This window comes from Mus musculus, chromosome 6 (genome assembly GCF_000001635.26).
Source record: "Mus musculus strain C57BL/6J chromosome 6, GRCm38.p6 C57BL/6J".
Lineage (NCBI taxonomy): Eukaryota > Metazoa > Chordata > Mammalia > Rodentia > Muridae > Mus > Mus musculus.
Genome location: NC_000072.6, coordinates 7,021,073 through 7,041,926, shown reverse-complemented (window position 1 = coordinate 7,041,926; position 20,854 = coordinate 7,021,073). Strand labels below are relative to the sequence as shown.

The window sequence follows — 20,854 nt, the reverse complement described above, 5'->3', positions numbered from 1 at the left end:
TAAATGTGGTAAGGATGCTGAAGCCTAACTCTCTAGAACTGATGCCTTCTGGCAGCGTGCAGGTGGGGAAGGACTGTTTTCTTTAAGGGACTGGCCACTGGGAGTTTGATCATGTACCAGTATGTGGGCAAAATAAATTGGTATTCTTTCTTTTCTGGGGGGCATCACAAGGGTAGGGGTGGACCTAGGAGGATTAGGAAGTGAGTGTGATTGGGATGTATGATATGAAATTCAAAAATAATAAAAATATTATGTTGGGGAAGTTATTTTTTGGGTATTTCCTATGGTCTGACTCAGTATTTCACAGTCTAGATATATGTTAGACTGTTGTTGATGAACAATCATGCTTTCATGTGCCATAGCCTCTGCATCTTTTGTCCTGAATTTTAATAATTTAAGGCCCTCCCAAACTATAAAGCCTGTCCACTGAGGATTTTTTTTAATCCCTTCCTATTTCTCTGAGTTCTATTTTGGTCTTTCAAACGTGTGATGCTTTATTTCCGACAGACAGTTTAACTACCTCTTATTTGCAAATGTTTTGTTCTGTATTGCACATGTGTTAGTCCCAACACCTGAACTTCCTTGTGGTCTGTCTCAGTTATTTATGGGTTTAATTTACCTTGTGAGTTTATGTAAACTTATGACATTCCCTAGGACAATTATTTGTGGATCTGGTGTCTTCCCAAATGGTTTACATTTCTCAAGTACTTATTGGAGACCACTTTACACAAACTTTATAGCATAAACGTTTTGTTTTAGCCATTGAATTTGCAATGGCCTGCATCACTGCCCAAGTATTCAGAAGGTTTTCTTCTTCCTTACTCTAACCATTAGTGTACGGTTATAATGGTACTGGCTTCAAGGAAAAACGATTTCCTTGAGATCTTCCACTTCAGGTGGGCTCTGAGCTTTGTGTTTGGCATACACTGTGTTCAGGGACAATCAAAATCAAACCTGCAACACACTTGTGCAGAAGCTTCAGCTTTCTACTTGTAGAAGTTGACTTTCAAGTCCCTTCATCCCTTAGGATACCGGCAACTCGAGTGTTTCTTTCTATTCCACCTAAAAGTTTGAGTTTCTAGTAGGAAAGGTGATTACCTGTATAGAGTCCACCATGTTACTGAAAAGACAACCTAATGCTTTATGAAAATTCTATTTCAAAGCATCTTTTCTTGGTTACTAGTAACACCAGAGATTTTTCCATGTCTCAAAATGTCTTTGTAAAGCGAAATTTCAGTAGTCTTATTTATGGATCTGCTGCTGGCTGAGCTGGGTGGTCCAGTCTCCCTCACGGGCATGGGTCCTCTGGTGGGTAGCCCATGTGGCAGCCAGGAAAGCAAGTTTCTAATGCAAGGGTGGAAATGTGCCAGGCTTTAAAGTCTGGACCATACATTGGGGTTTTTGGTTTGTTTGTTTGTTTGTTTTTTGTTTTGTTTTGTTTGAGCAAATCAAGTTCCAAGGCCAGCGAGATGGATGAGGGAGAGAGAAGTTACACACTTACTTACAACAGAAATGGCTATCAAGAGAGGCTGGGATCTAGGACTACTGTGCAATCTACCAGACGGTGTTATCAGAATTCATAATGAGGAGGACTCTAGGGAAATGTAACATCTAAGCTGAACTGCAGATTAATTGATGAACTGGGTATATGTTAATATCATCCAGTATATTGAGAAAAAGTTTACTTTTTAATATGATTAGAAAGATCACATATATTTTGAAACACAGGTTAGAATGTTGGAAATAAGGTTTTAGTTCAATCTAGGAGGTATGAAGACCCTTGTGCTCACAGATAAGCACTAGGCAAATGTGGAACGTTAAACACACAGGGTTGCTCCTTCACAGGAAGGGATGCACAAGCTGTTCTCTGCCCAGCAGGTTAATAGCCTGCTGACCTAGACCACACTGGATCCTCCACAAGACACTTCTCTGTTGTTCTCAATCTAGAGAACCTATCTTTATACAAGTGTCACAGGCAGTCAATCTATAGAGCCTATCTTTCCTCTCTGATCTACTCCTTTCAAGACCAGATCTCCTACTGAACCTGACATTCACTGCTTCAGCTACACTGGCTGGTGAGCCACGGGGATGTGCCTGTCTCTGCTTTCTCATTAAAGCCTGCATCTCCATGTCTGCTTTTTATGTGGGTACTAGAAATCTGAACTCCGGTCCTCATGCTCTCACAGCAAACACTTTACCAGTTGAGCGAGCTGCCTGGCAAAAATTGTGTCACATCAGTATCCAGTAGGTCACCCAACATACATGCAGGTTTTGATAGATAATTTATTTTTAAATGTATGAGCCAACTTAGTATTTTTCATCTCCCCAACCTTTAGACAATAACTGAAATTCTTAACAATTGAATCTTAAGGCTTTTCTTAAAACTTTCAACGTGACTCATAGATGAAATTCTGAGTGATAGCCAGGTGTGTACTACTAAAGGAGAAATGGTGGGACTTTCAGAATCACAATATGTCTAATAGCAAACTTATTGGAATTCTACATCTTCCATTATTATGATATGTTTATTTAACTGATGAAGCTAGAGACAAATCAGGAGGCTAACACTTGATGGGGATAGAATTTAAAACAAATTCATATACAAAAAAATTTCAGCATAATCCCAAAGTATATCTTTTTTAACACCTTTCTTTAGTCCAGAAATTAAATTCCATAAAACTACATTCCACACAGCAAATAAATATGTCATTGCAATGATGACAAGTGCGTCATTTATGATTTTGATCATGCATTGTTCATACTGTCCAAAAATAAGAGACTATTCTGTAGCTGAAAGAATATATTTTAGAGAGTCAATGGTAGATGAGGTAACAGGTTATAAATGTAGCCACTTTGTTAAGATCATGTATCACAACTGTGGTTTTGTAGACTCAGTGATACTAAACTGCCTATTGGGTTTAGTAGCCTCTTGCATCAGCTCTTGCAACTGTCCAATTTGCTCATCACGAAAGTCATTGAGTTTTTCTTCTGGGAGAGAGGTGCCAAAACACGCTTTTCCAGTTGAGCTTTGTCTGCTGTCCTCAGCTTGTTGCCACAGCACTGCTGCGTACGTCTAGTAAAGACACACAGAGAAAGGGATGGTTAGATTTAAAAGCATTCATGCACACGTCCTGAGTCACAGGGACTGCAGTTTCTCATTCCCAAGTCACTAACTGAGCTCCATCACTAAATTTTCTGCAGTTGATTAAAAAGCTACAAACAATCATGGTTTTCATCTTCAGACATGATTTCAAGTAGATATTATTTTAGGATTCTAAAGTGTTTTTGCAGACATTAGGAAAGTTCTTAATCTGCAAACAAGTAGTAGAGGTCTGCTTTAGAAGTATGCATTGCCACCAGCCAGACCATGTACACACGGTTCTGGGGCTATTAACTTTTCATCAGATTTTCAAAAGAAAACCATAGGTCTTAAAAGCTGAGAAGTGGGCTTCAGAATCCAGGAAGAAGGCTATTCCTCTCTCTGTCTTTACCTAAACATTTTAATCACCACACAAACCAACTCTTTCAACCTCCTAACATTTAGTGTTCGTCATTGTAAAGAGCTCTATGTTCAATAGTGTAATTCAGCGTTTAGTGGTTGGCCTAGTACTCTATCACTCTCTGCACTCCTCTAACGGGAGGAAGATAAGATGCACCAACCGTTTCCAGTCCACAAAGATAACGATTTGGTGCTCATAGTGAGTAAGAGACTGAACTAGCTAATTCTGGGGCTACTCAACCTGGACTGGACATTTGAGTTTGTTCACAGCTACTAAACTTGCGAACTGTTGGGGTCTGGGATTAGCTTTGCACTGACCACTTAAGACACCAGTTTCAGAGATGATGAAAATTTATTGAATGCTTAATTCAGACTGATCAATCAGGACCACAAAAAGGACTCAGGAGTCTAAGTACGGTACCAATCTTATAGAAATGTTATAGGAAAAAACAGGTTTGCAGGTTTAAAAGGCAGGCATGGAAGTGGCACAACATGTTTGGCTAACTAGACAAGTATTATCAGCTAACCTTTAAGCTGATTAGTCCTAGGTGAAGTAAGAGGGGTGGTATATGAGCAACATGGAGGGTACATACAAAATAGCTGCAGTTATGTCAGACCATATCACCAACATCACTGAAGGAACTTCGGCTTTAATCCCATGCATCTCTTACGTTAGAAATATTTGCTCTATGCTTTATGAAAATTCATCTCATGAAATGTCACATACCATAAGCTTCATCAACTCTACTTCTAAGTTAGGCCACTAAACGGGGTTTCTCAATTTGGGCACAACTGAGGTTCTGGAAAATTTGGCTAACTCTCTTTCTATGGGTAAGAGCTCTTTTATTTTGTTTGGGGTTTAGAACATCTCTGACCTCTAACTACTAAATGTTAGTGGCACCCATCCCCCAATCAAAAATGTCTTTAAATACTGTCTGTGTCTTCTGGCAGGCAAAGCAAATTCATGGTTAAAAACTACTCCTGAGGATGCTTTTGAACATGTAACTAAATAGCGCACATATAAGTTTCCACAGAGATATCATTGGCTAAAGAAACACACTAGAAACAGCCTATTTCTACATCAAGAGAAGAAAGTGTATTCAAACTATGGATTATAAAGAAGTAACAGCAATAAGGTAAGCAAAGAAGTGCAGCTATTACAAATAAGGCCTGTGTACCAACATGGACTAATCTCTTTATAAAAGAGGGGGGGTACTCTAAACAATATAGTATGGTATTGGCTCTATGAAACACTAGGAACAAAAGGGTGCAAGTTAGGCTTATTCAGTACTGCTGAGTGGAATCCTAGAATGAATGAATACATTTTAGGGAGAGACATTTTTCTTTAGATCCAATACTTTTCTTTCTGATTTAGAGTAAAAAAAGTACAAATTACTTTTCAAAACTATTAAGAAATTGCTGGTATTTTAGTTTTTTAGTAAACTGTGAGAGTGAAAGTACAATCTATACTATGCTTTTTGTCTTTTAAGGAAATCAGTAATGTGAGTACAGAACTCAAAAAAAAAAAAAAAAAAAAAAAAAAAAACAAAAAAAGCACAGACTAACAACCAAAAACAAACAAAAACTGTAGAGCTGGGTGTGGTGGCACACACCTTTAATCCCAGCACTTGGACGGTGGAGGCAGGTGGATCTTTGAGTTCCAGGCCAGCCTGGTTTACAGAGTAAGTTCAGGACAACCAAGGCTACTCAGAGAAACCCCCAGAGAAATGATTTCAAACACCTCTCCCTACAAGAACCTGGAAGCTAGCAGAATATTCAGACATCTGAGATGTCAAGCTCCTCAGCCAAGTCATTGGGACAGACTCGTTCAGAAGCACACAAAGTGGTCATTGGTACTATGACGATAAATTTGAGTTTTGGTTCCTTCTGACCAGATTTTCAAATCACTGTCAGAATATCCTTTCTTTTTACAGTGTGTGCTAGCATCAGAGGATAACATATGCTATTTCTTTACTCCTAAATTGCATTGATTAACAGAAAACAAGGCCAAGAAACAATTCCCTTATCACCGACAGGTATATTTTGTGGGACACTCACACTGACAGCATTGCTCTGACAGTATACAATGTAATAGATGTAAACTATGCTATGTAATATATATAATCATAAGAATTATTTTTAGAACTCATTTTCCTGGTTATCTGAAAAAGCCACTGTGCTAAGTGTATTATTTGTATACTTGTTTTTATATATCTACTTTTTCTTTTAGAAAAATATATTGTTATGAGACATCATGGCACTTATACTTATTATTTTATGTACATGGTTTCTTTGCTGCATATGTGAAGCACAGTGTGCCTGGTTCATAAGGAGCCCAGAGGAAGGCAACAGATCCCTCAAAACTATGGTTACAGACAGTTGTTGACAGCAGTCATCTCCCCAGCCCCACAGCCTTTTTTCTAATGGTACAATGTCATCAATGAATTTCGTAATACATTATTATGTTATAGACATTAAGTCTCCTCCCTGGGTTGCTATTTCAGAATGTTACTGAAAAGCAAAACAAACAAAACACCAACCTGTTATTCAGCACTAATTATCAAATTATTAGGACATCTTTAATTAGAATTCTCAAACATATCTATGCATGTCTATACATGATGGCATCTGACCACATACCTCATGTGACTGTGGCGAGAATCAAAATGGTAAACAGTTAATGCTTTTTTTCTTTTATTGGATATTTTCTTTATTTACATTTCAAATACTTTTAGCAGACGTTTATATCCAGGCTGTAAAATACTCTGGACTCTAAATTCTGTCTTTGCAAGTATTCTGTTTCCACCTTCAAGGTTTCTCTTGTGGCTGGTGGCTGCTTATTATCTCTGGGTAAAGCATAAACATTTTCCCCCTTTTAAAAGATTTATTTATGTATGTATTTTATGCATGTGAGTGTTTTGTCCACATGTATATTTGCACATTTGAAGAGGGCATCAAATGCTATGAGAGATGGTTGTGAGCTACCATGTAAATGCTGGGCGCTGAACTTAGAACCTCTGCAAAGCATCCATCTTTCCAACTCCTATAAACATCTTCCTTGAGGCCTTCCTAAGTTAGTCCTGTTACTCTCCGTCATACTCTGTCCAGCCTGCTCAGCACACACCCAGATCTAAAACCTTCTGTGTCTCCAAAGGTACATGAAATACAGTAGTTGCAACAAAGACAGGGCTCAGAGTGATCTTTTAATAGTAAGGAAACACATATCAAGTGACTAAACTGTTTAAGATTTTAACAAGAGTCATCAAGCTAAAGGTGCAGGTCCAGGTACATTTATAGTGGAACTCTACCACTGTATCAGAGGTCTACAATTAACACTTCTTAAATTGCTTTAGCATAGAAGAAACACTCCCAAACCCCTTCAAGAAGCCAGTACTACTTTAATATCAAAGCCAGATAAACATACATACACACAATACAAAACAGAAAACTATACATGCCTGATAAACACAGATCTCTATAAATACTTGCAAGCCAAATATAAGCACATGCCTGCAACACCTGCACTTGAGAGATGACGGCAAGACGGGCACGAGTCCCACCTACACTACATACACTCAGTCTCAAAACACAAAACCAAACCAAAACAACAGCAGCAATGAACAAGGGGTTACAACTATCTGTAACGCCAGTTCTGGCTTCTACAGGAACCAGGCACACACGGGGTTCATAGACAAACCTGCAGGCAACACTCATACTCCAAAAACAATAATTTTGAAAGTTATAAAAAATCATTTGAGTATATTAAAATGGAAATTCAATGTATGTGGTATCTCAGAATGAAGAAATAAACTATTATCAGCTTAAGAAAATATTCTGGGGGCTGGCAAGATGACTCAATGGGTAAGAGTACCAACTGCTCTTCTGAAGGTCCTGAGTTCAAATCCCAGCAACCACATGGTGGCTCACAACCACCTGTAATGAGATCTGACACCCTCTTCTGGTACGTCTGAAGACAGCTACAGTGTACTTATTTATAATAATAAATCTTTGGGCTGGAGGAAGCAGGGACCAAGCGAGCGGGTCCTACGGGAGCGAGTACGGGAGCGAGTAGGGTTGACCAGAGTGAACAGAGGCCCTAAATTCAATTCCCAACAACCACATGAAGGCCCACAACCATCTGTACAGCTATAGTGTACTCATACACATAAAATAAATAGATAAATAAATAAATAGGAGTCCTTCCATCATTTGAAAAAAAAGAAAATATTCTATATGCAATTATGCATTTGTTTATATTTATATATAACTATATACTTAGCATAAAAAGTTTCTAGGAAATTCATGTGGAGTTATGTATTAGGTTGTTGTGAATAATTTCATTATAAACAAAAAGTCTAAACTTTATACACATTAAAAAAAACCTAGGTATATTTCCATGATGGTCAGTTTCTGACCATTGATAATGCATATGTCACACAGAGTAAATACATCAAGCCCACCTATATAGCACCGACATGGTGTCTCTTATGAATGTGGTACCATGTACCAATACAATCAGCTACAGAATACTACACCGGTTACAAACTTCCATTTTCACACTGAGCTCTTACTCATTCTTTTAAAATATAACAACTTCATAGAATTAGGAATATATTAAATGCTCTTTAGTACAAGCTAAAACTCCCGAATAGGATGGGAACATTATTAATTTCTACTACTGCCCAGTTATCATCATAACGAGCACACATACAGAGTTTATAACAGACTGGACTGTTGGATCTAGGTGCAAATGTGCTCTTCCCTGCTAGACTACAGGATTTGGGTGGGTTTTTGGTTTTTTATTTTTTTTCTATTGTTTGCATATGTGTGCAGCACATGAGACATAGGTACTTCTTTAACTGTGTTGGATAGTTTTAACTATGGACACAAGGAGCTGCAGCTCTCCAGCGGGTACCCATGTTGTATAAGTCTTATATCTCTAGTTCTTCTTACCCCATCCAGACGACCACCACTCCACACTCCAGTATTATTAGTTCAACCATTTTAGATATCTGATTTCAGCAGGCTCAGGCAGTGTGTCACTCGACTGGTCTTTTTCAGTTAGCACCCTTCCTGCAGAGTCATCTATGCTGCTGTTCATAGCAGGTCCTTCTTTGGAACGCTCAACACTGTGAGTTCTAAGATTTTCTTTACCTGTTCTGATGGTTGTTACTACATCTAAGCTAGTCTGCATACTACTGAGGTGGAGGAAACAGGAGTGTTATTTCGTTAAGAGTTTGCTATCAATCATTCTGAATAAATGTCCTGTCCAGGTTGCTTGTTATCAAAGCTTTGTTTGTTTGTTTTCCACAGTGGCTATCCTTTCTTGCAGATGTTCTAATTGCTTCACATCCTCACCACTATTTGATATGTCTGCTAGTGATGCCTGTCCTGTGAGGTATGCAGTGAGACCTCACTGAGGCTCAGCTCACATTTCCTTAATGACCCTGCCGCTGAACTGCTTCTGACTGTTTGTCACTTGTGTATTTTAGTTAGAGAAATGTCTATTCAAGTCTTTGCCCCCTTTTCAGTTTTTTTTTTTTTTAATTGGGTTATTTGGCTGTTTGTGAGTTGTAGGTGTTCCTGACATACTTTGAATATAAATCCTTTATGAGAAGTGCAGTTTCCATGTATTCTTCAATTCCTTGGGTAGTCTTAGCATTTTATGACTATCTTCTTTGCTGTTCACAAAGAATATTCCCACTTGCTCAACTTCAGATTCATTGTCTGTGCTTTTGATGTTCCAGGCAAACACCCTCACTATCTCTGCTTCTAGTTCGATGGCAGTGCCCAGGTTATGGCAGTGCCCAGGTTATGGCAGTGCCTTGTCTATTACAGTGCCTTGTCTACTGCAGTGACCAATCTAACTTAAGTCTTTAATCCATTTTGAGCTGATAATTTTAGATGGTGTAAGATACCCAGTTTCATTGTTTCCTGTGTAGATATCCAGTTTTTCCCAACACCTCTTTTCACTGTGTATTCCTAGTGCCTCTACAAGGTAAACTAACTATATGATGGACTTATTTCTGGATTCCGTTGTTTCACTAGTCTGTCTTTATGCAGTACCACACTACTTTAATTACTGTGCCTTTTATTTTAAAATTTGAAACGTGTGATATGCTTTGTTCTTTCTCAAATGTTTTTGGCTATTCAGACCATTTGTAGTTCATTATTGTTCTATATCTGTAAAAAAATCATCGTTTAATGTTTTAGACTTATTTATGTATATGAATTTTTACACACACACACATACACATACACACACTTCATGTATGCCTAGTACCCTCAGAGGTCAGAAGTCATCAGACTCCTTGGAACTAGACTTACAAATGGTTGTGAACTGTCAATTCAGTGCTTGGAACTGAACTTGGGTCCTCTACATAAGCAAAAAGTGTTCCTAACCACTAAGCCGTGTCTCCAGTCCCATAATTGCTATTTTGATAGTGATCAGTATGTAGCTTTGGGTGATAAAAAAAATTTTTGACTATATTAATTATTCTAGTTTGTGAGCATAGAATCTTTGTTTATTTTTGTTTTTTATTTCTTTCATCATGCTTATGTTTTCAACACATACTGCCTTATCTTCTTAGTTTATCTTCTAGTATTTTATTTCTTAGCTGATACATAATTGGTTCAATTTCAAATAGTTATTATGCACAGAAACATGTCTGATTTTTGTATGTTCATTTGTATTCTATGACTTTGCTGAATTTGTTGATTGGCTCTAATGGCTTTTTGGTAGGGTGTTAAAGTTTTTTATAGGCACAGAACTTCAGTTAGGACCACACAATACATACTCTCTTTTGTATGGCTTATTTTACTCAGCAAATTAATTTTGTGAGGACACAGTGTCCTCCTTTTATAACCTTATATACATATATATGTTACTTGTAAAATACTCTTAGGGAGCAATTAAACTACTTTGATCATATCCTTTTTCAAATTCAATTATGGAAAGATATTTAAAAGGATAATAATTTGCAGATCACTAGATAAAATATTTTCAAATTGCAAAGAGGTTTACATTTTAAAACATGATTTTGAAATTGTATTTTAAAATATAGTGGGATTTTTTTCAGCGTTCCAAATAATGAGAGCCTTTAAGATGGAAATTAGCAACTCACGTGGAAGTTTAGCCACATTTCACGTCACTGCTGTCCTTAGAATGTCTGCAAACCTGAACACAGTGTTACATATGAGAGGTGTGAAGGCCAATGGGGAAGGGTAATATGAAGAGAAAGAGTGACAGAGGGGATAAGATCAGCTTATTTTAAGGACAGGTCAGCAGGAATTTAATATGTAGTAAAGGGCTGTTCAAGCTGACTCTGCAAAAATGAAAAAAGCCCTGGTCCTGCCGTAACTGAGTGGGGAGTTAAGAGTTAGCAAATGTGTTTATTTTATATACAGCTACTTCACCGAAGCTGTTTATCATGGAAGGAGTTACAGAGACAAAGTTTGGAGCTGAGATGAAAGGATGGACCATGTAGAGACTGCCATATCCAGGGATCCACCCCATAATCAGCATCCAAACGCTGACACCATTGCATACCCTAGCAAGATTTTATCGAAAGGACCCAGATGTAGCTATCTCTTGTGAGACTATGCCGGGGCCTAGCAAACACAGAAGTGGATGCTCACAGTCAGCTAATGGATGGATCACAGGGCTCCCAATGGAGGAGCTAGAGAAAGAACCCAAGGAGCTAAAGAGATCTGCAACCCTATAGGTGGAACAACATTATGAACTAACCAGTACCCCGGAGCTCCTGACTCTAGCTGCATATGTATCAAAAGATGGCCTAGTCGGCCATCACTGGAAAGAGAGGCCCATTGGAAATGCAAACTTTGTATGCCCCAGTACAGGGGAACGCCAGGGCCAAAAAGGGGGAGTGGGTGGGTAGGGGAGTGGGGGTGGGAGGGTATGGGGGACTTTTGGTATAGCATTGGAAATGTAAATGAGCTAAATACCAAATAAAAAATGAAAAAAAAAGAGTTAGCAAATAGGTAAAGACAACATCATGGCATGCTGAATACAGCCCCTAGCTCTAGCTGGTCTTTGCTGCTTTGTGAGCTCTTCTTTTCCCACCTTTCATCCCTCCCCCATCCCACCCCCACCCATCCCTGGTTTCACCAGCTATCACTAGATAGGACAAAAAGGAACATGGAGGGAGGGAGGGGAGAAGAGAGAGAGAGAGAGAGAGAGAGAGAGAGAGAGAGAGAGAGAGAGAGAGAGAGAGAGAGAGAGAGAGATCCCTGAATTTAACATATTTCCCCTTGTTACTTTGACCATGGCTACTAACAAACTGCATCCAACCTCCATATGTACCCTCTGAAAAGTTCCCAGAATTCCAAACATGACACAATTGCAGAAACTATCTGCAGCTGGCCAAACCATGCTTGCCTCAGCTACAGCACCAGCAAATCTTAGTCAGCTGCTGTGGACAGTCTGAAGCAGCCCCAAATCCCCATACTTGGGATTAAAATGAGAACACATTCTTATAATGTTTCTGTGCTTTTTAAAGAGACCAAAATTCCAGAATTCTTAAAACTTGTTACTATATCTACCATTAGTGACAGGAACACTTAGGTGATTTCAGTGTTGTGCAAAGACCACAAATTCATTCACACCAACTAAGAGACCTAGTTCTCAACTACAATGTCAGTGTGTAATACGTAATGACACTCAGTTCTTTCTTGTTTATTACATACACATCCATTGGCATCCTATACTTATTAATATGAAAATATTTGTTCAGATTCTTTTTAAGACAGTCTCACTATGTACCCTTGACTGATCTGGAACTTACTATATAGACAAGGCTGACCTCGAACACAGAACTCTGCCAGTCTCTGCCTCCTGCATGCTGGGATCAAAGGCCTGTGCCACAACATCTACCATTTATTTAGCACAAATTAATAGTTCTCTAATAACATTTAAGTTAGTGTTTTATTTATATCTTCCTCTAAGCCAGACCAAATATAAAGTTGAGTCTCACAGACTAAACACCTGGGCTCCCCCCGCCCCTGAAGAAATTACAATAAGATGGGGGTATAGAAGATTCTATAGAATGTACCAGGCCCTGGGAGAAAGAAAGAAAGGGAGAGCAGGAAGTCGGGATAAAATGAAGGAATGGAGGAAGAGAGAGGGAAAGGGAAGGAGGGAGGGAGGGAGAGAGGGAGGGAGGGAGAGAGGAAAAGGGGGGAGGGAGGGAGGGAGGGAGAGAGGAAAAGGGGGGAGGGAGGGAGGGAGGGAGGGAGGGAGGGAGGGAGGGAGGGAGGGAAAGAGGAGAAAAATTCCAGGGAGCAGCCGCAGTCACTGAACAGTGGGAAGGGTGGAACATGGTAGATCCAATGTCATTCTCTCCAGCTATCTTAGCTCTACTTAACAACCAATGACTGACTCTGGTGTCTGAACTAACATCCTAACAACTAGGGTACAGTAACTTAACAGACTCCTAGCTCCCACCAACTCAAAAGTTAAAATTATGTCCATAGCAGAAATTCCCCTGCTTTGCTGAAACTCATTTTGTCAATCAATGTATATGAAGTGTCTTGATTTCTGACTTTCTTTGTTCTGTATTCTAGGTTGCTTTTCCGTGGTGATGATAAAACCCTGACCAGAATGCAGAATGTCCAGACTGAATGGAACACAAATAACATACCCACTTTTCTAAAGCAGCGGTTCTCAACCTTCCTAATGCTGTGGCCCTTTAATACAGTTCTTCATGTTGTGGTAACCCCCAACCATACAATTATTTTTGCTGCTACTTCATAACTGTCATTTCACTACTATGAATCATAATGTAAACATCTGTGTTTTTCAATGTCTTAGGTGATCCCTATGAAAGAGTCATTCAACACTCCCTTCCTGTTACTATTTCACAAGTGACTTAACGAGCCTTGACTATAATTGTTCTCTTAAGCTCAGTTCCCCCGGCCTCCACCCTTTCACTGTCTGCTCCAGGCCACCTACAAATTCAATAGTCCAATTTCAGAGCAGAAGCCTCCCCTTTCACTGACATATCTACAGTTGACTATAATGACTCTCTGCTGGATGGTTTCCTATTAGCCAACGTTTAGCACATCAAAACAGAACAATGCCCATACAAAACTCTCACTAGATACCAGCAAAAATGGCAGAGTGGAGTATTTCAGTGGGCTCTCTCCATAGAGGAATATACCAAAACAGCCATAAACTGTCAAAAGACACTTTCTCTGAATTTTAGAAATTAATAGAAAGTTTACCAAGTCACATATTTAGTCAAGAGGAAATATCAGAATCTTGATTCCAGCTTTGTGATGCTCTAAGTTTGACTTCTCATGATCTGCAGAGATGCAGAGCACTTCAAAGACACAAGCCTACACTCCAGACAGTTTCCCACTACCAGGGGAAATACAACAGACCTTATTCTCAAACAACTGAAGTTGTCTGCTCTGGCCAGTTTGTTGGCTGCATGGGGGCAGCATAAAAGGACTGCCCTTCTCTTCCTTTCTTGGAACTTTCCCAATGCTGAGGGGAACCACAGGGAAATTCTATGATAACCATGTCAGGCATATAAATGTCACTGGTGCCTGGGGCAAGGCATAACTGCTGGAAGCCTGACCAGAAATAATGGCACAAGAGCCTGCAGACCAGGAGGCTTACAGAGCATGGGCTCTGAAGCGCATCTACATGTTTCTGAGTATCTAATGTCATGCCTGCACATCTAAGAGGCTTTAAGGAGTTAAGTCCAGTGCCACTGCTTAGAAAAGACTCATAAGAAGACCACTTAAACAAGAACATCTACAATGCAGTTTTTAAGAGGACATTAATTATTTTATCATTGTATGTAGTCTCCCCTCCCCTAGCCTGAAACCTGCTTGCTCGGGGTGGAGCTTCCTGCTCATTCGTTCTGCCACGCCCACTGCTGGAACCTGAGGAGCCACACACGTGCACCTTTCTACTGGACCAGAGATTATTCGGCGGGAATCGGGTCCCCTCCCCCTTCCTTCATAACTGGTGTCGCAACAATAAAATTTGAGCCTTGATCAGAGTAACTGTCTTGGCTACATTTTTTCTTCCGCCCCGTCTAGATTCCTCTCTTACAGCTCGAGCGGCCTTCTCAGTCAAACCGTTCACGTTGCGAGCTGCTGGCGGCCGCAACATTTTGGCGCCCAACGTGGGGCCTAAAGAATGGCAGAGAGATGCTAAGAGAAACGCTGCATTGGAGCTCCACAGGAAAGGATCTTCGTATTGGACATCGGAGCAACGGACAGGTACACATGCTAGCGCTAGCTTAAAATTTCAGTTTTGTAAAGTGTTGCTGAGGATGCGGTAGGATACGAATTAAGCTTGAATCAGTGCTAACCCAACGCTGGTTCTGCTTGGGTCAGCAGCGTGTTAATCGGAACTAGAAACGGAAACAGGCAGGTTAGCCGCAGCTTTTTAGGAAGCTGCTTAGGTGGAAGAAGAAAGGGTTTAAAGTCATGGATCAGGCGGTAGGCCGTAGCTCTCCGAAGCTACATGAGGTGTGAGAAAAGAAAGGGTTTATTAAAAGGAATAGGCGTATTGCCCCAGTTAATAAAAAATGCATCATAAGGGAGGAAAATGTCCCAAAAAGCAGAGAGAAATATCTCTCTGGGCCTTATAGCAGGAGTACTCTGTTACCTTTTGTGTCTTGTCTAATGTCCGGTGCACCAATCTGTTCTCGTGTTCGATTCATGTATGTTCGTGTCCAGTCTGTATGAATGAATGTTCTATGTTTTGTGTTGGATAATAAAGATGGTATAAAAAACTTTATCTGCAAAGCCGAGAGCTGCCACATGTTTCAGCCAGGAATCAGACACGTGGCAAGAGGGCCCCTGCTGGAAAAACTGTTCGTTTTAGGAAATAAGGGCGAGTGCACAGCCTCTAAGTTTCAGAGTAAAAAAGCTAATAAATGGTTCATGATTAATGTGTTTGACAATGGTAAAGTGTTTTTTATTTTATGATTGTAGCTACAAAAATTATTATTCTCTGATTGGTCTAAATGTAACTGCTTCATTTGGTTCTTTTTTATTAGTAATGTGCTCTAAGTGTTTTCACAATCAGCTCATAAGTTGTTGGTTAAGATTAATAATTGTTACATTGCTACAGATGGTTAGTGTTAAATTTGATAACTCAAGTTTAGAGTCCTTCCGACACATGGCATAAGGCAGCCCAAGAGGCTGGGTCTCTAAAGATATTTCTAGTTTAGGTAATAATTAATGTGGTTCGTATCCTAAATAGTAAAATTTAAAATAAGATTTAAAACAATGTCCTAAATGTATTACTTTATCTCCAGTGCCACATCTAAGAGTTAATCCTAAAGGCCTTATGCCTAATCATATTTGGCAAATGGATATAACCCATTATGCAGAATTTGGAAAACTAAAATATATACATGTTTACATTGATACTTGTTCAAGATTTCTTTTTGCTTCTCTGCATACAAGAGAAGCTTCAAAAAACGTAATTGATCATTGCCTACAAGCATTTAATGCCATGAGATTGCCTAAACTTATTAAGACAGACAATGGGCCATCTTATTCCAGTAAAAACTTTATTTCATTCTGTAAAGAATTCGGTATTAAACATAAAACTAAAATTCCTTACAACCCCATGGGACAAGAAATAGTTGAACGTGCTCATCGCACCTTAAAGAATTGGCTTTTTAAGACAAAAGAGGGTCAGCTATATCCCCCAAGGTCACCAAAGGCCCACCTTGCCTTCACTTTATTTGTCCTAAATTTCTTGCACACCGATATCAAGGGCCAGTCTGCAGCGGATCGCCACTGACATCCAGTTACTTCTAATTCTTATACTTTGGTAAAATGGAAGGACCCCCTAACTAATAAATGGATGGGTCCAGATCCAGTTCTAATTTGGGGTAGGGACTCAGTTTGTGTTTTTTCACGAGATGAAGATAGAGCGCAGTGGCTGCCAGATAAATTAATTTGTTAGATGAACACAGATTCTAAATCTTCTAAAGTATCACCTTGAGGACTAAAATTCCTCTTTTGCTTAAAAGTCGGCTTGAGGACTCAGGCTCCGAAAAAAGCTACTCTCTGAGCCAGCTCCCGACAGGAGGCCGGAGACTAGCCTCAGCTTTACAGTTTACATTTAAATAAAGTACCTAGAGTTCCCCAAAAGAAGTTCTGCTTTCCTACTTTCTCACTGTCTTTCAAGATTTTGTCTTTCAAGCAGGTAAATCAACATTCTCGAGGCGGACCAGCGGATGTGCATCCCCGCCCCCCTAGAGCACACAGGTGGCTGCTGTTATCTCCTTTCCAAGGACATTTCCAGCACTTGGCCTTCAGTCTGATTTAAAAATTAAGTTTACCAAGAGGGCTAGAAAAGTAGATATTTCTATATTAATAAAAATTGGTTTTTATTTTGATAGACAGGCTTAGCCCCTTAGCTGACCTCTGGCTTTTCACCCTTGCTGTTACTGCAAGGTGTCCTTAGCTCAATAGGCTGTGAAAAAAACAGGGATGAGGAAGAACGACTTCCAGCTCCTATTTTAGCCACAAATCGTGGTGTTACTAACGACATAATTCTTGCTTAGGCTTTGCTAATTCTGAGGTTGATAATTCTCCTTTAGGAGCTGCACAGCACTCAGAACTGTGCATACTGGTTTGTGATTGTACAAATTCAGTATGGGCACCGCTTGGTGCAGAGATACTTACTGCAAGGAAAGGTCCGGCTTGACCATTTCTGAGTTTCCTGTGAGATAAACCCGGTTTGAAAGAGGTTGGTACCAAATTTTGGTTAAAAATAAAAAATATTCTCCGGCTCTACCTCGCCTCCCCAAAAGGTACCAAGAGCCACATGTGTGGGTTTTACCCACGGGAGGAATCGGGTCCATGTCCACCCAAGCCAAGGTTAAAAGCCCACTCATCTACGGATGAGAAAATCATTTGATCACCTCAGTTAAGCGTTGCCTTATTTAACTTAATTAATAGGGGGGAGAGAGATTGGAGACGTACTATTGAAAGGGCAAGCCCTTCACTGCCTCCCACCCAAATAAAAAAGCCAATTGGCCTTGTACTACAAGAGCCAGTCACTCCTTCTCCCTGTTTCCCACCTATCTTCCAAAAATGCTAAGGAATTCAACATAGTGTATTTCACATTTGTTCAGTCAAACTTAGCCAGAGTTCCAACGCCCTACTTAAAATTCAACTAGAAAGTTACCTACCAAGTACTAATTAACATTATAAAGTCAGAGCCTACAGCTCCAGGCCTTTCAGTTAGTTGTTTACTAAAAAGGACAGTCTTAAGCCAAATACAGTTTACCATAAAAAAAGTTAAAAAATCCCAGTGAAACAAGTTTTTTCTTTAGCCCTAGATTCCAGGCAGAACTATTAAACATAGATAATTTTCCCCCCTCAGGCCAGCTTTTTCTTTTTTTTTATTTTGTTAATAATAGAGAGGAGATGTAGTCTCCCCTCCCCTAGCCTGAAACCTGCTTGCTCGGGGTGGAGCTTCCTGCTCATTCGTTCTGCCACGCCCACTGCTGGAACCTGAGGAGCCACACACGTGCACCTTTCTACTGGACCAGAGATTATTCGGCGGGAATCGGGTCCCCTCCCCCTTCCTTCATAACTGGTGTCGCAACAATAAAATTTGAGCCTTGATCAGAGTAACTGTCTTGGCTACATTTTTTCTTCCGCCCCGTCTAGATTCCTCTCTTACAGCTCGAGCGGCCTTCTCAGTCAAACCGTTCACGTTGCGAGCTGCTGGCGGCCGCAACAATTGTAATCCACCCAGACATTGGAATTGTTAAAGAAGCTGAACTAGCTACATCCAAGCAAACAATCCCAAGAAACAAGCTGGAGTCGCCATTCTAATATCCAATAAAATGGACTTTGAAGCAAAATTAATCAAAAGAGATGGGGAAAGACACTTCATTCTCATCAAAGGAAAACTCCACACCAAGATGAAGTCTCAATTCTGAACATCTATGCACAAAATGCAAGAGCACCCACATTCATAAAAGAAACTTTACTAAAACTAAAAGCACACATTGCACCTCACACAATAATTGTGGGGGACTTCAACTCCCCACTCTCATCAATAGACAGATCAGGGAAACACAAACTAAACAGAGACCCAGTGAAACTAACAGAAGTTATAAACCAAATGGATTTAACAGATATATACAGGATATTTAACCCCAAAACAAAAGAATATGCCTTCTTCTCAGCATCTCATGGAACTTTCTCTAAAATTGACCATATAATAAGACACAAAAGAAACCTCAACAGATACAAGAAGATTGAGATAATTACATACATTCTATCAGACCAGCACAGACTAAGACAGGACTTCAATAACAACAAAAACAACAGAAAGCCCACATACTGATGAAAACTGAACAACTCTGTATTCAATGATAACTTGGTCAAGTAAGAAATAAAGAAATTAAAGACTTCCTAGAATTCAATGGAAAAAAAGGGGGGGGCTGGGGGTGGGGGGAAGCACAGCATTCCCAAACTTAGCACTAAGTGCCTTCATAAATTGGAGAGATACTATACTAGCAACCTAACAGCACACCTGAAAGCTCTAGAACAAAAAGAAGCAAAACAACATAGAGGGGTTGAGGGCAAGAAACAGCCAAACTCAGGGCTGAAATTAACCAGTTAGAAACAAAGATGTAACTTATTATACAATAAGTCAACAAGATAAATAAACCCTCAAGGAGACATTTTCCAAGTAAACAAAATCAGAAATGAAAGGAGAGACATAACAATAGAAAATGATGAAATTCAAAAAATCGTATCTTACTACAAAAGCATATACTTGAAAAAATTGGAAAATCTAGATGAAATCGATGATTTTTCTAGACAGATACTACATACCAAAGTTAAATCAAGATCAGGTAAACTATCTAAACAGTTCTATAACCCCTAAGCAAATAGAAGCAGTCATTAAAAAACCTCCCAAGCAAAAAAAGCCCAGGGCCAGATGGCTTTAGTACAGAATTCTAACAGACCTTAAAAGAAGAGCTAATAGCAATACTCCACAAATCATTCCACAAAACAGAAACAGAATAAACACTACCTAATTGATTCTATGAAACCACAGTTAATCTAATACCTAAACCACACAAAGACTCAACAAAGAAAGAGAACTTCAGACCAATCTCGTTTATGAATATGGATGCAAAAATACTCAATTACAGCTCTTGAAAACCGAATCCAGGAACACATCAAAACAATCATTCACCAGGATCAAGCAGGCTTCATTCTAGCGATGCAGGGTGGTCCAATATATGAAAATCCATCAACATAATCCACTATATAAACAAACACACACAAAAAAGTCACATGATCATCTCATTAGATGCTGAAAAAGCCTTTGACAAAATCCAACAGTCCTTCATGTTAAAAAGTCTTGGAAAGATCAGGAATTCATACCATATACCTAAACACAATAAAAGCAATACACAGTTAAACAATAACCAACATCAAATTAAATGGAGAGAAACTTGAAGCAATCCTACGAAAATCGGGAACAAAATAAGGCTACCCACTTTCTCCCCCATCTATTTAATATAGTTCTTGAAGTTCTAGCTGGAGAAATTAGATGACAAAAGGAGATTAAGGGGATACAAATTGAAAAGAATGAACTCAAGGTATCGCTATTTGTGTGTGACATAATAGCATAAGAGTCACCCAAAATTCCACCAGAGAACTCCTACAGCTGATAAACAACTTCAGCAAAGTGGCCAGATATAAAATTAACTCAAACAAATCAGTAGCCTTCTTTTATACAAATGTTAAAAGGGCTGAGAAAGAAATTAAGAAAACAACATCCTTCACATAGCCACAAATAATATAAAATATCCTGTTGTATCTCTAGCCAAGCAAGTGAAAGATCTGTATGATAATAACTTCAAGTCCCTGAAGAAAAAAATTTGAAGACTTCAGAAGATGGAAAGATCTCTCATGTTTATAGATTGGTAGGATTAACATATTGAAAATGGCCATCTCAACAAAAGCAATCAATGCATTCAATGCAATCCCCATCAAAACTCCAACACAATTCTTCACAGACATGGAAAGTGCAATTCTCAACTTCATATGGAAAAACAAAAATCCCAGAATAGCCAAAAAAATTCTCAACAGTAAAAGCACTTCTAGGAAAATCACCATCCTTGACCTCAAGTTGTAGTACAGAGCAATAGTGACTAAAACCACATGGTATTGATACAGAGACAAACAGGTCAATAAATGGAATAGAATCAAAGAACCCATATACCTACAGACACTTAATCTTTGGTAAAAAAAAAAAAAAAAAAAAAAAAAAAAAAAAAAAAAAAAGCATCTTCAAAAAATGGTGCTGGTCTACCTGTATGT

The 20,854-nt window shown here is 39.2% G+C and overlaps 1 protein-coding gene across 2 annotated transcripts in view; it reads right to left on the bottom strand.

The window, feature by feature from the left end:
* Positions 1-2,265: 2,265 nt before the first annotated feature.
* Sdhaf3 (succinate dehydrogenase complex assembly factor 3) overlaps positions 2,266-20,854 on the bottom strand; it is an 83,691-nt gene continuing 65,102 nt past the window's right edge. Inside the window, exon 3 of one of the 2 annotated variants that reach the window (XM_030255595.1) lies at positions 2,266-3,073. In XM_030255595.1, coding sequence (XP_030111455.1) covers positions 2,935-3,073 — 139 coding nt within the window. In that variant the 3' untranslated portion in view covers positions 2,266-2,934. The remainder of the gene's footprint in view (positions 3,074-20,854) is intronic. The other variant, NM_001077713.1, reaches the window with a different exon arrangement.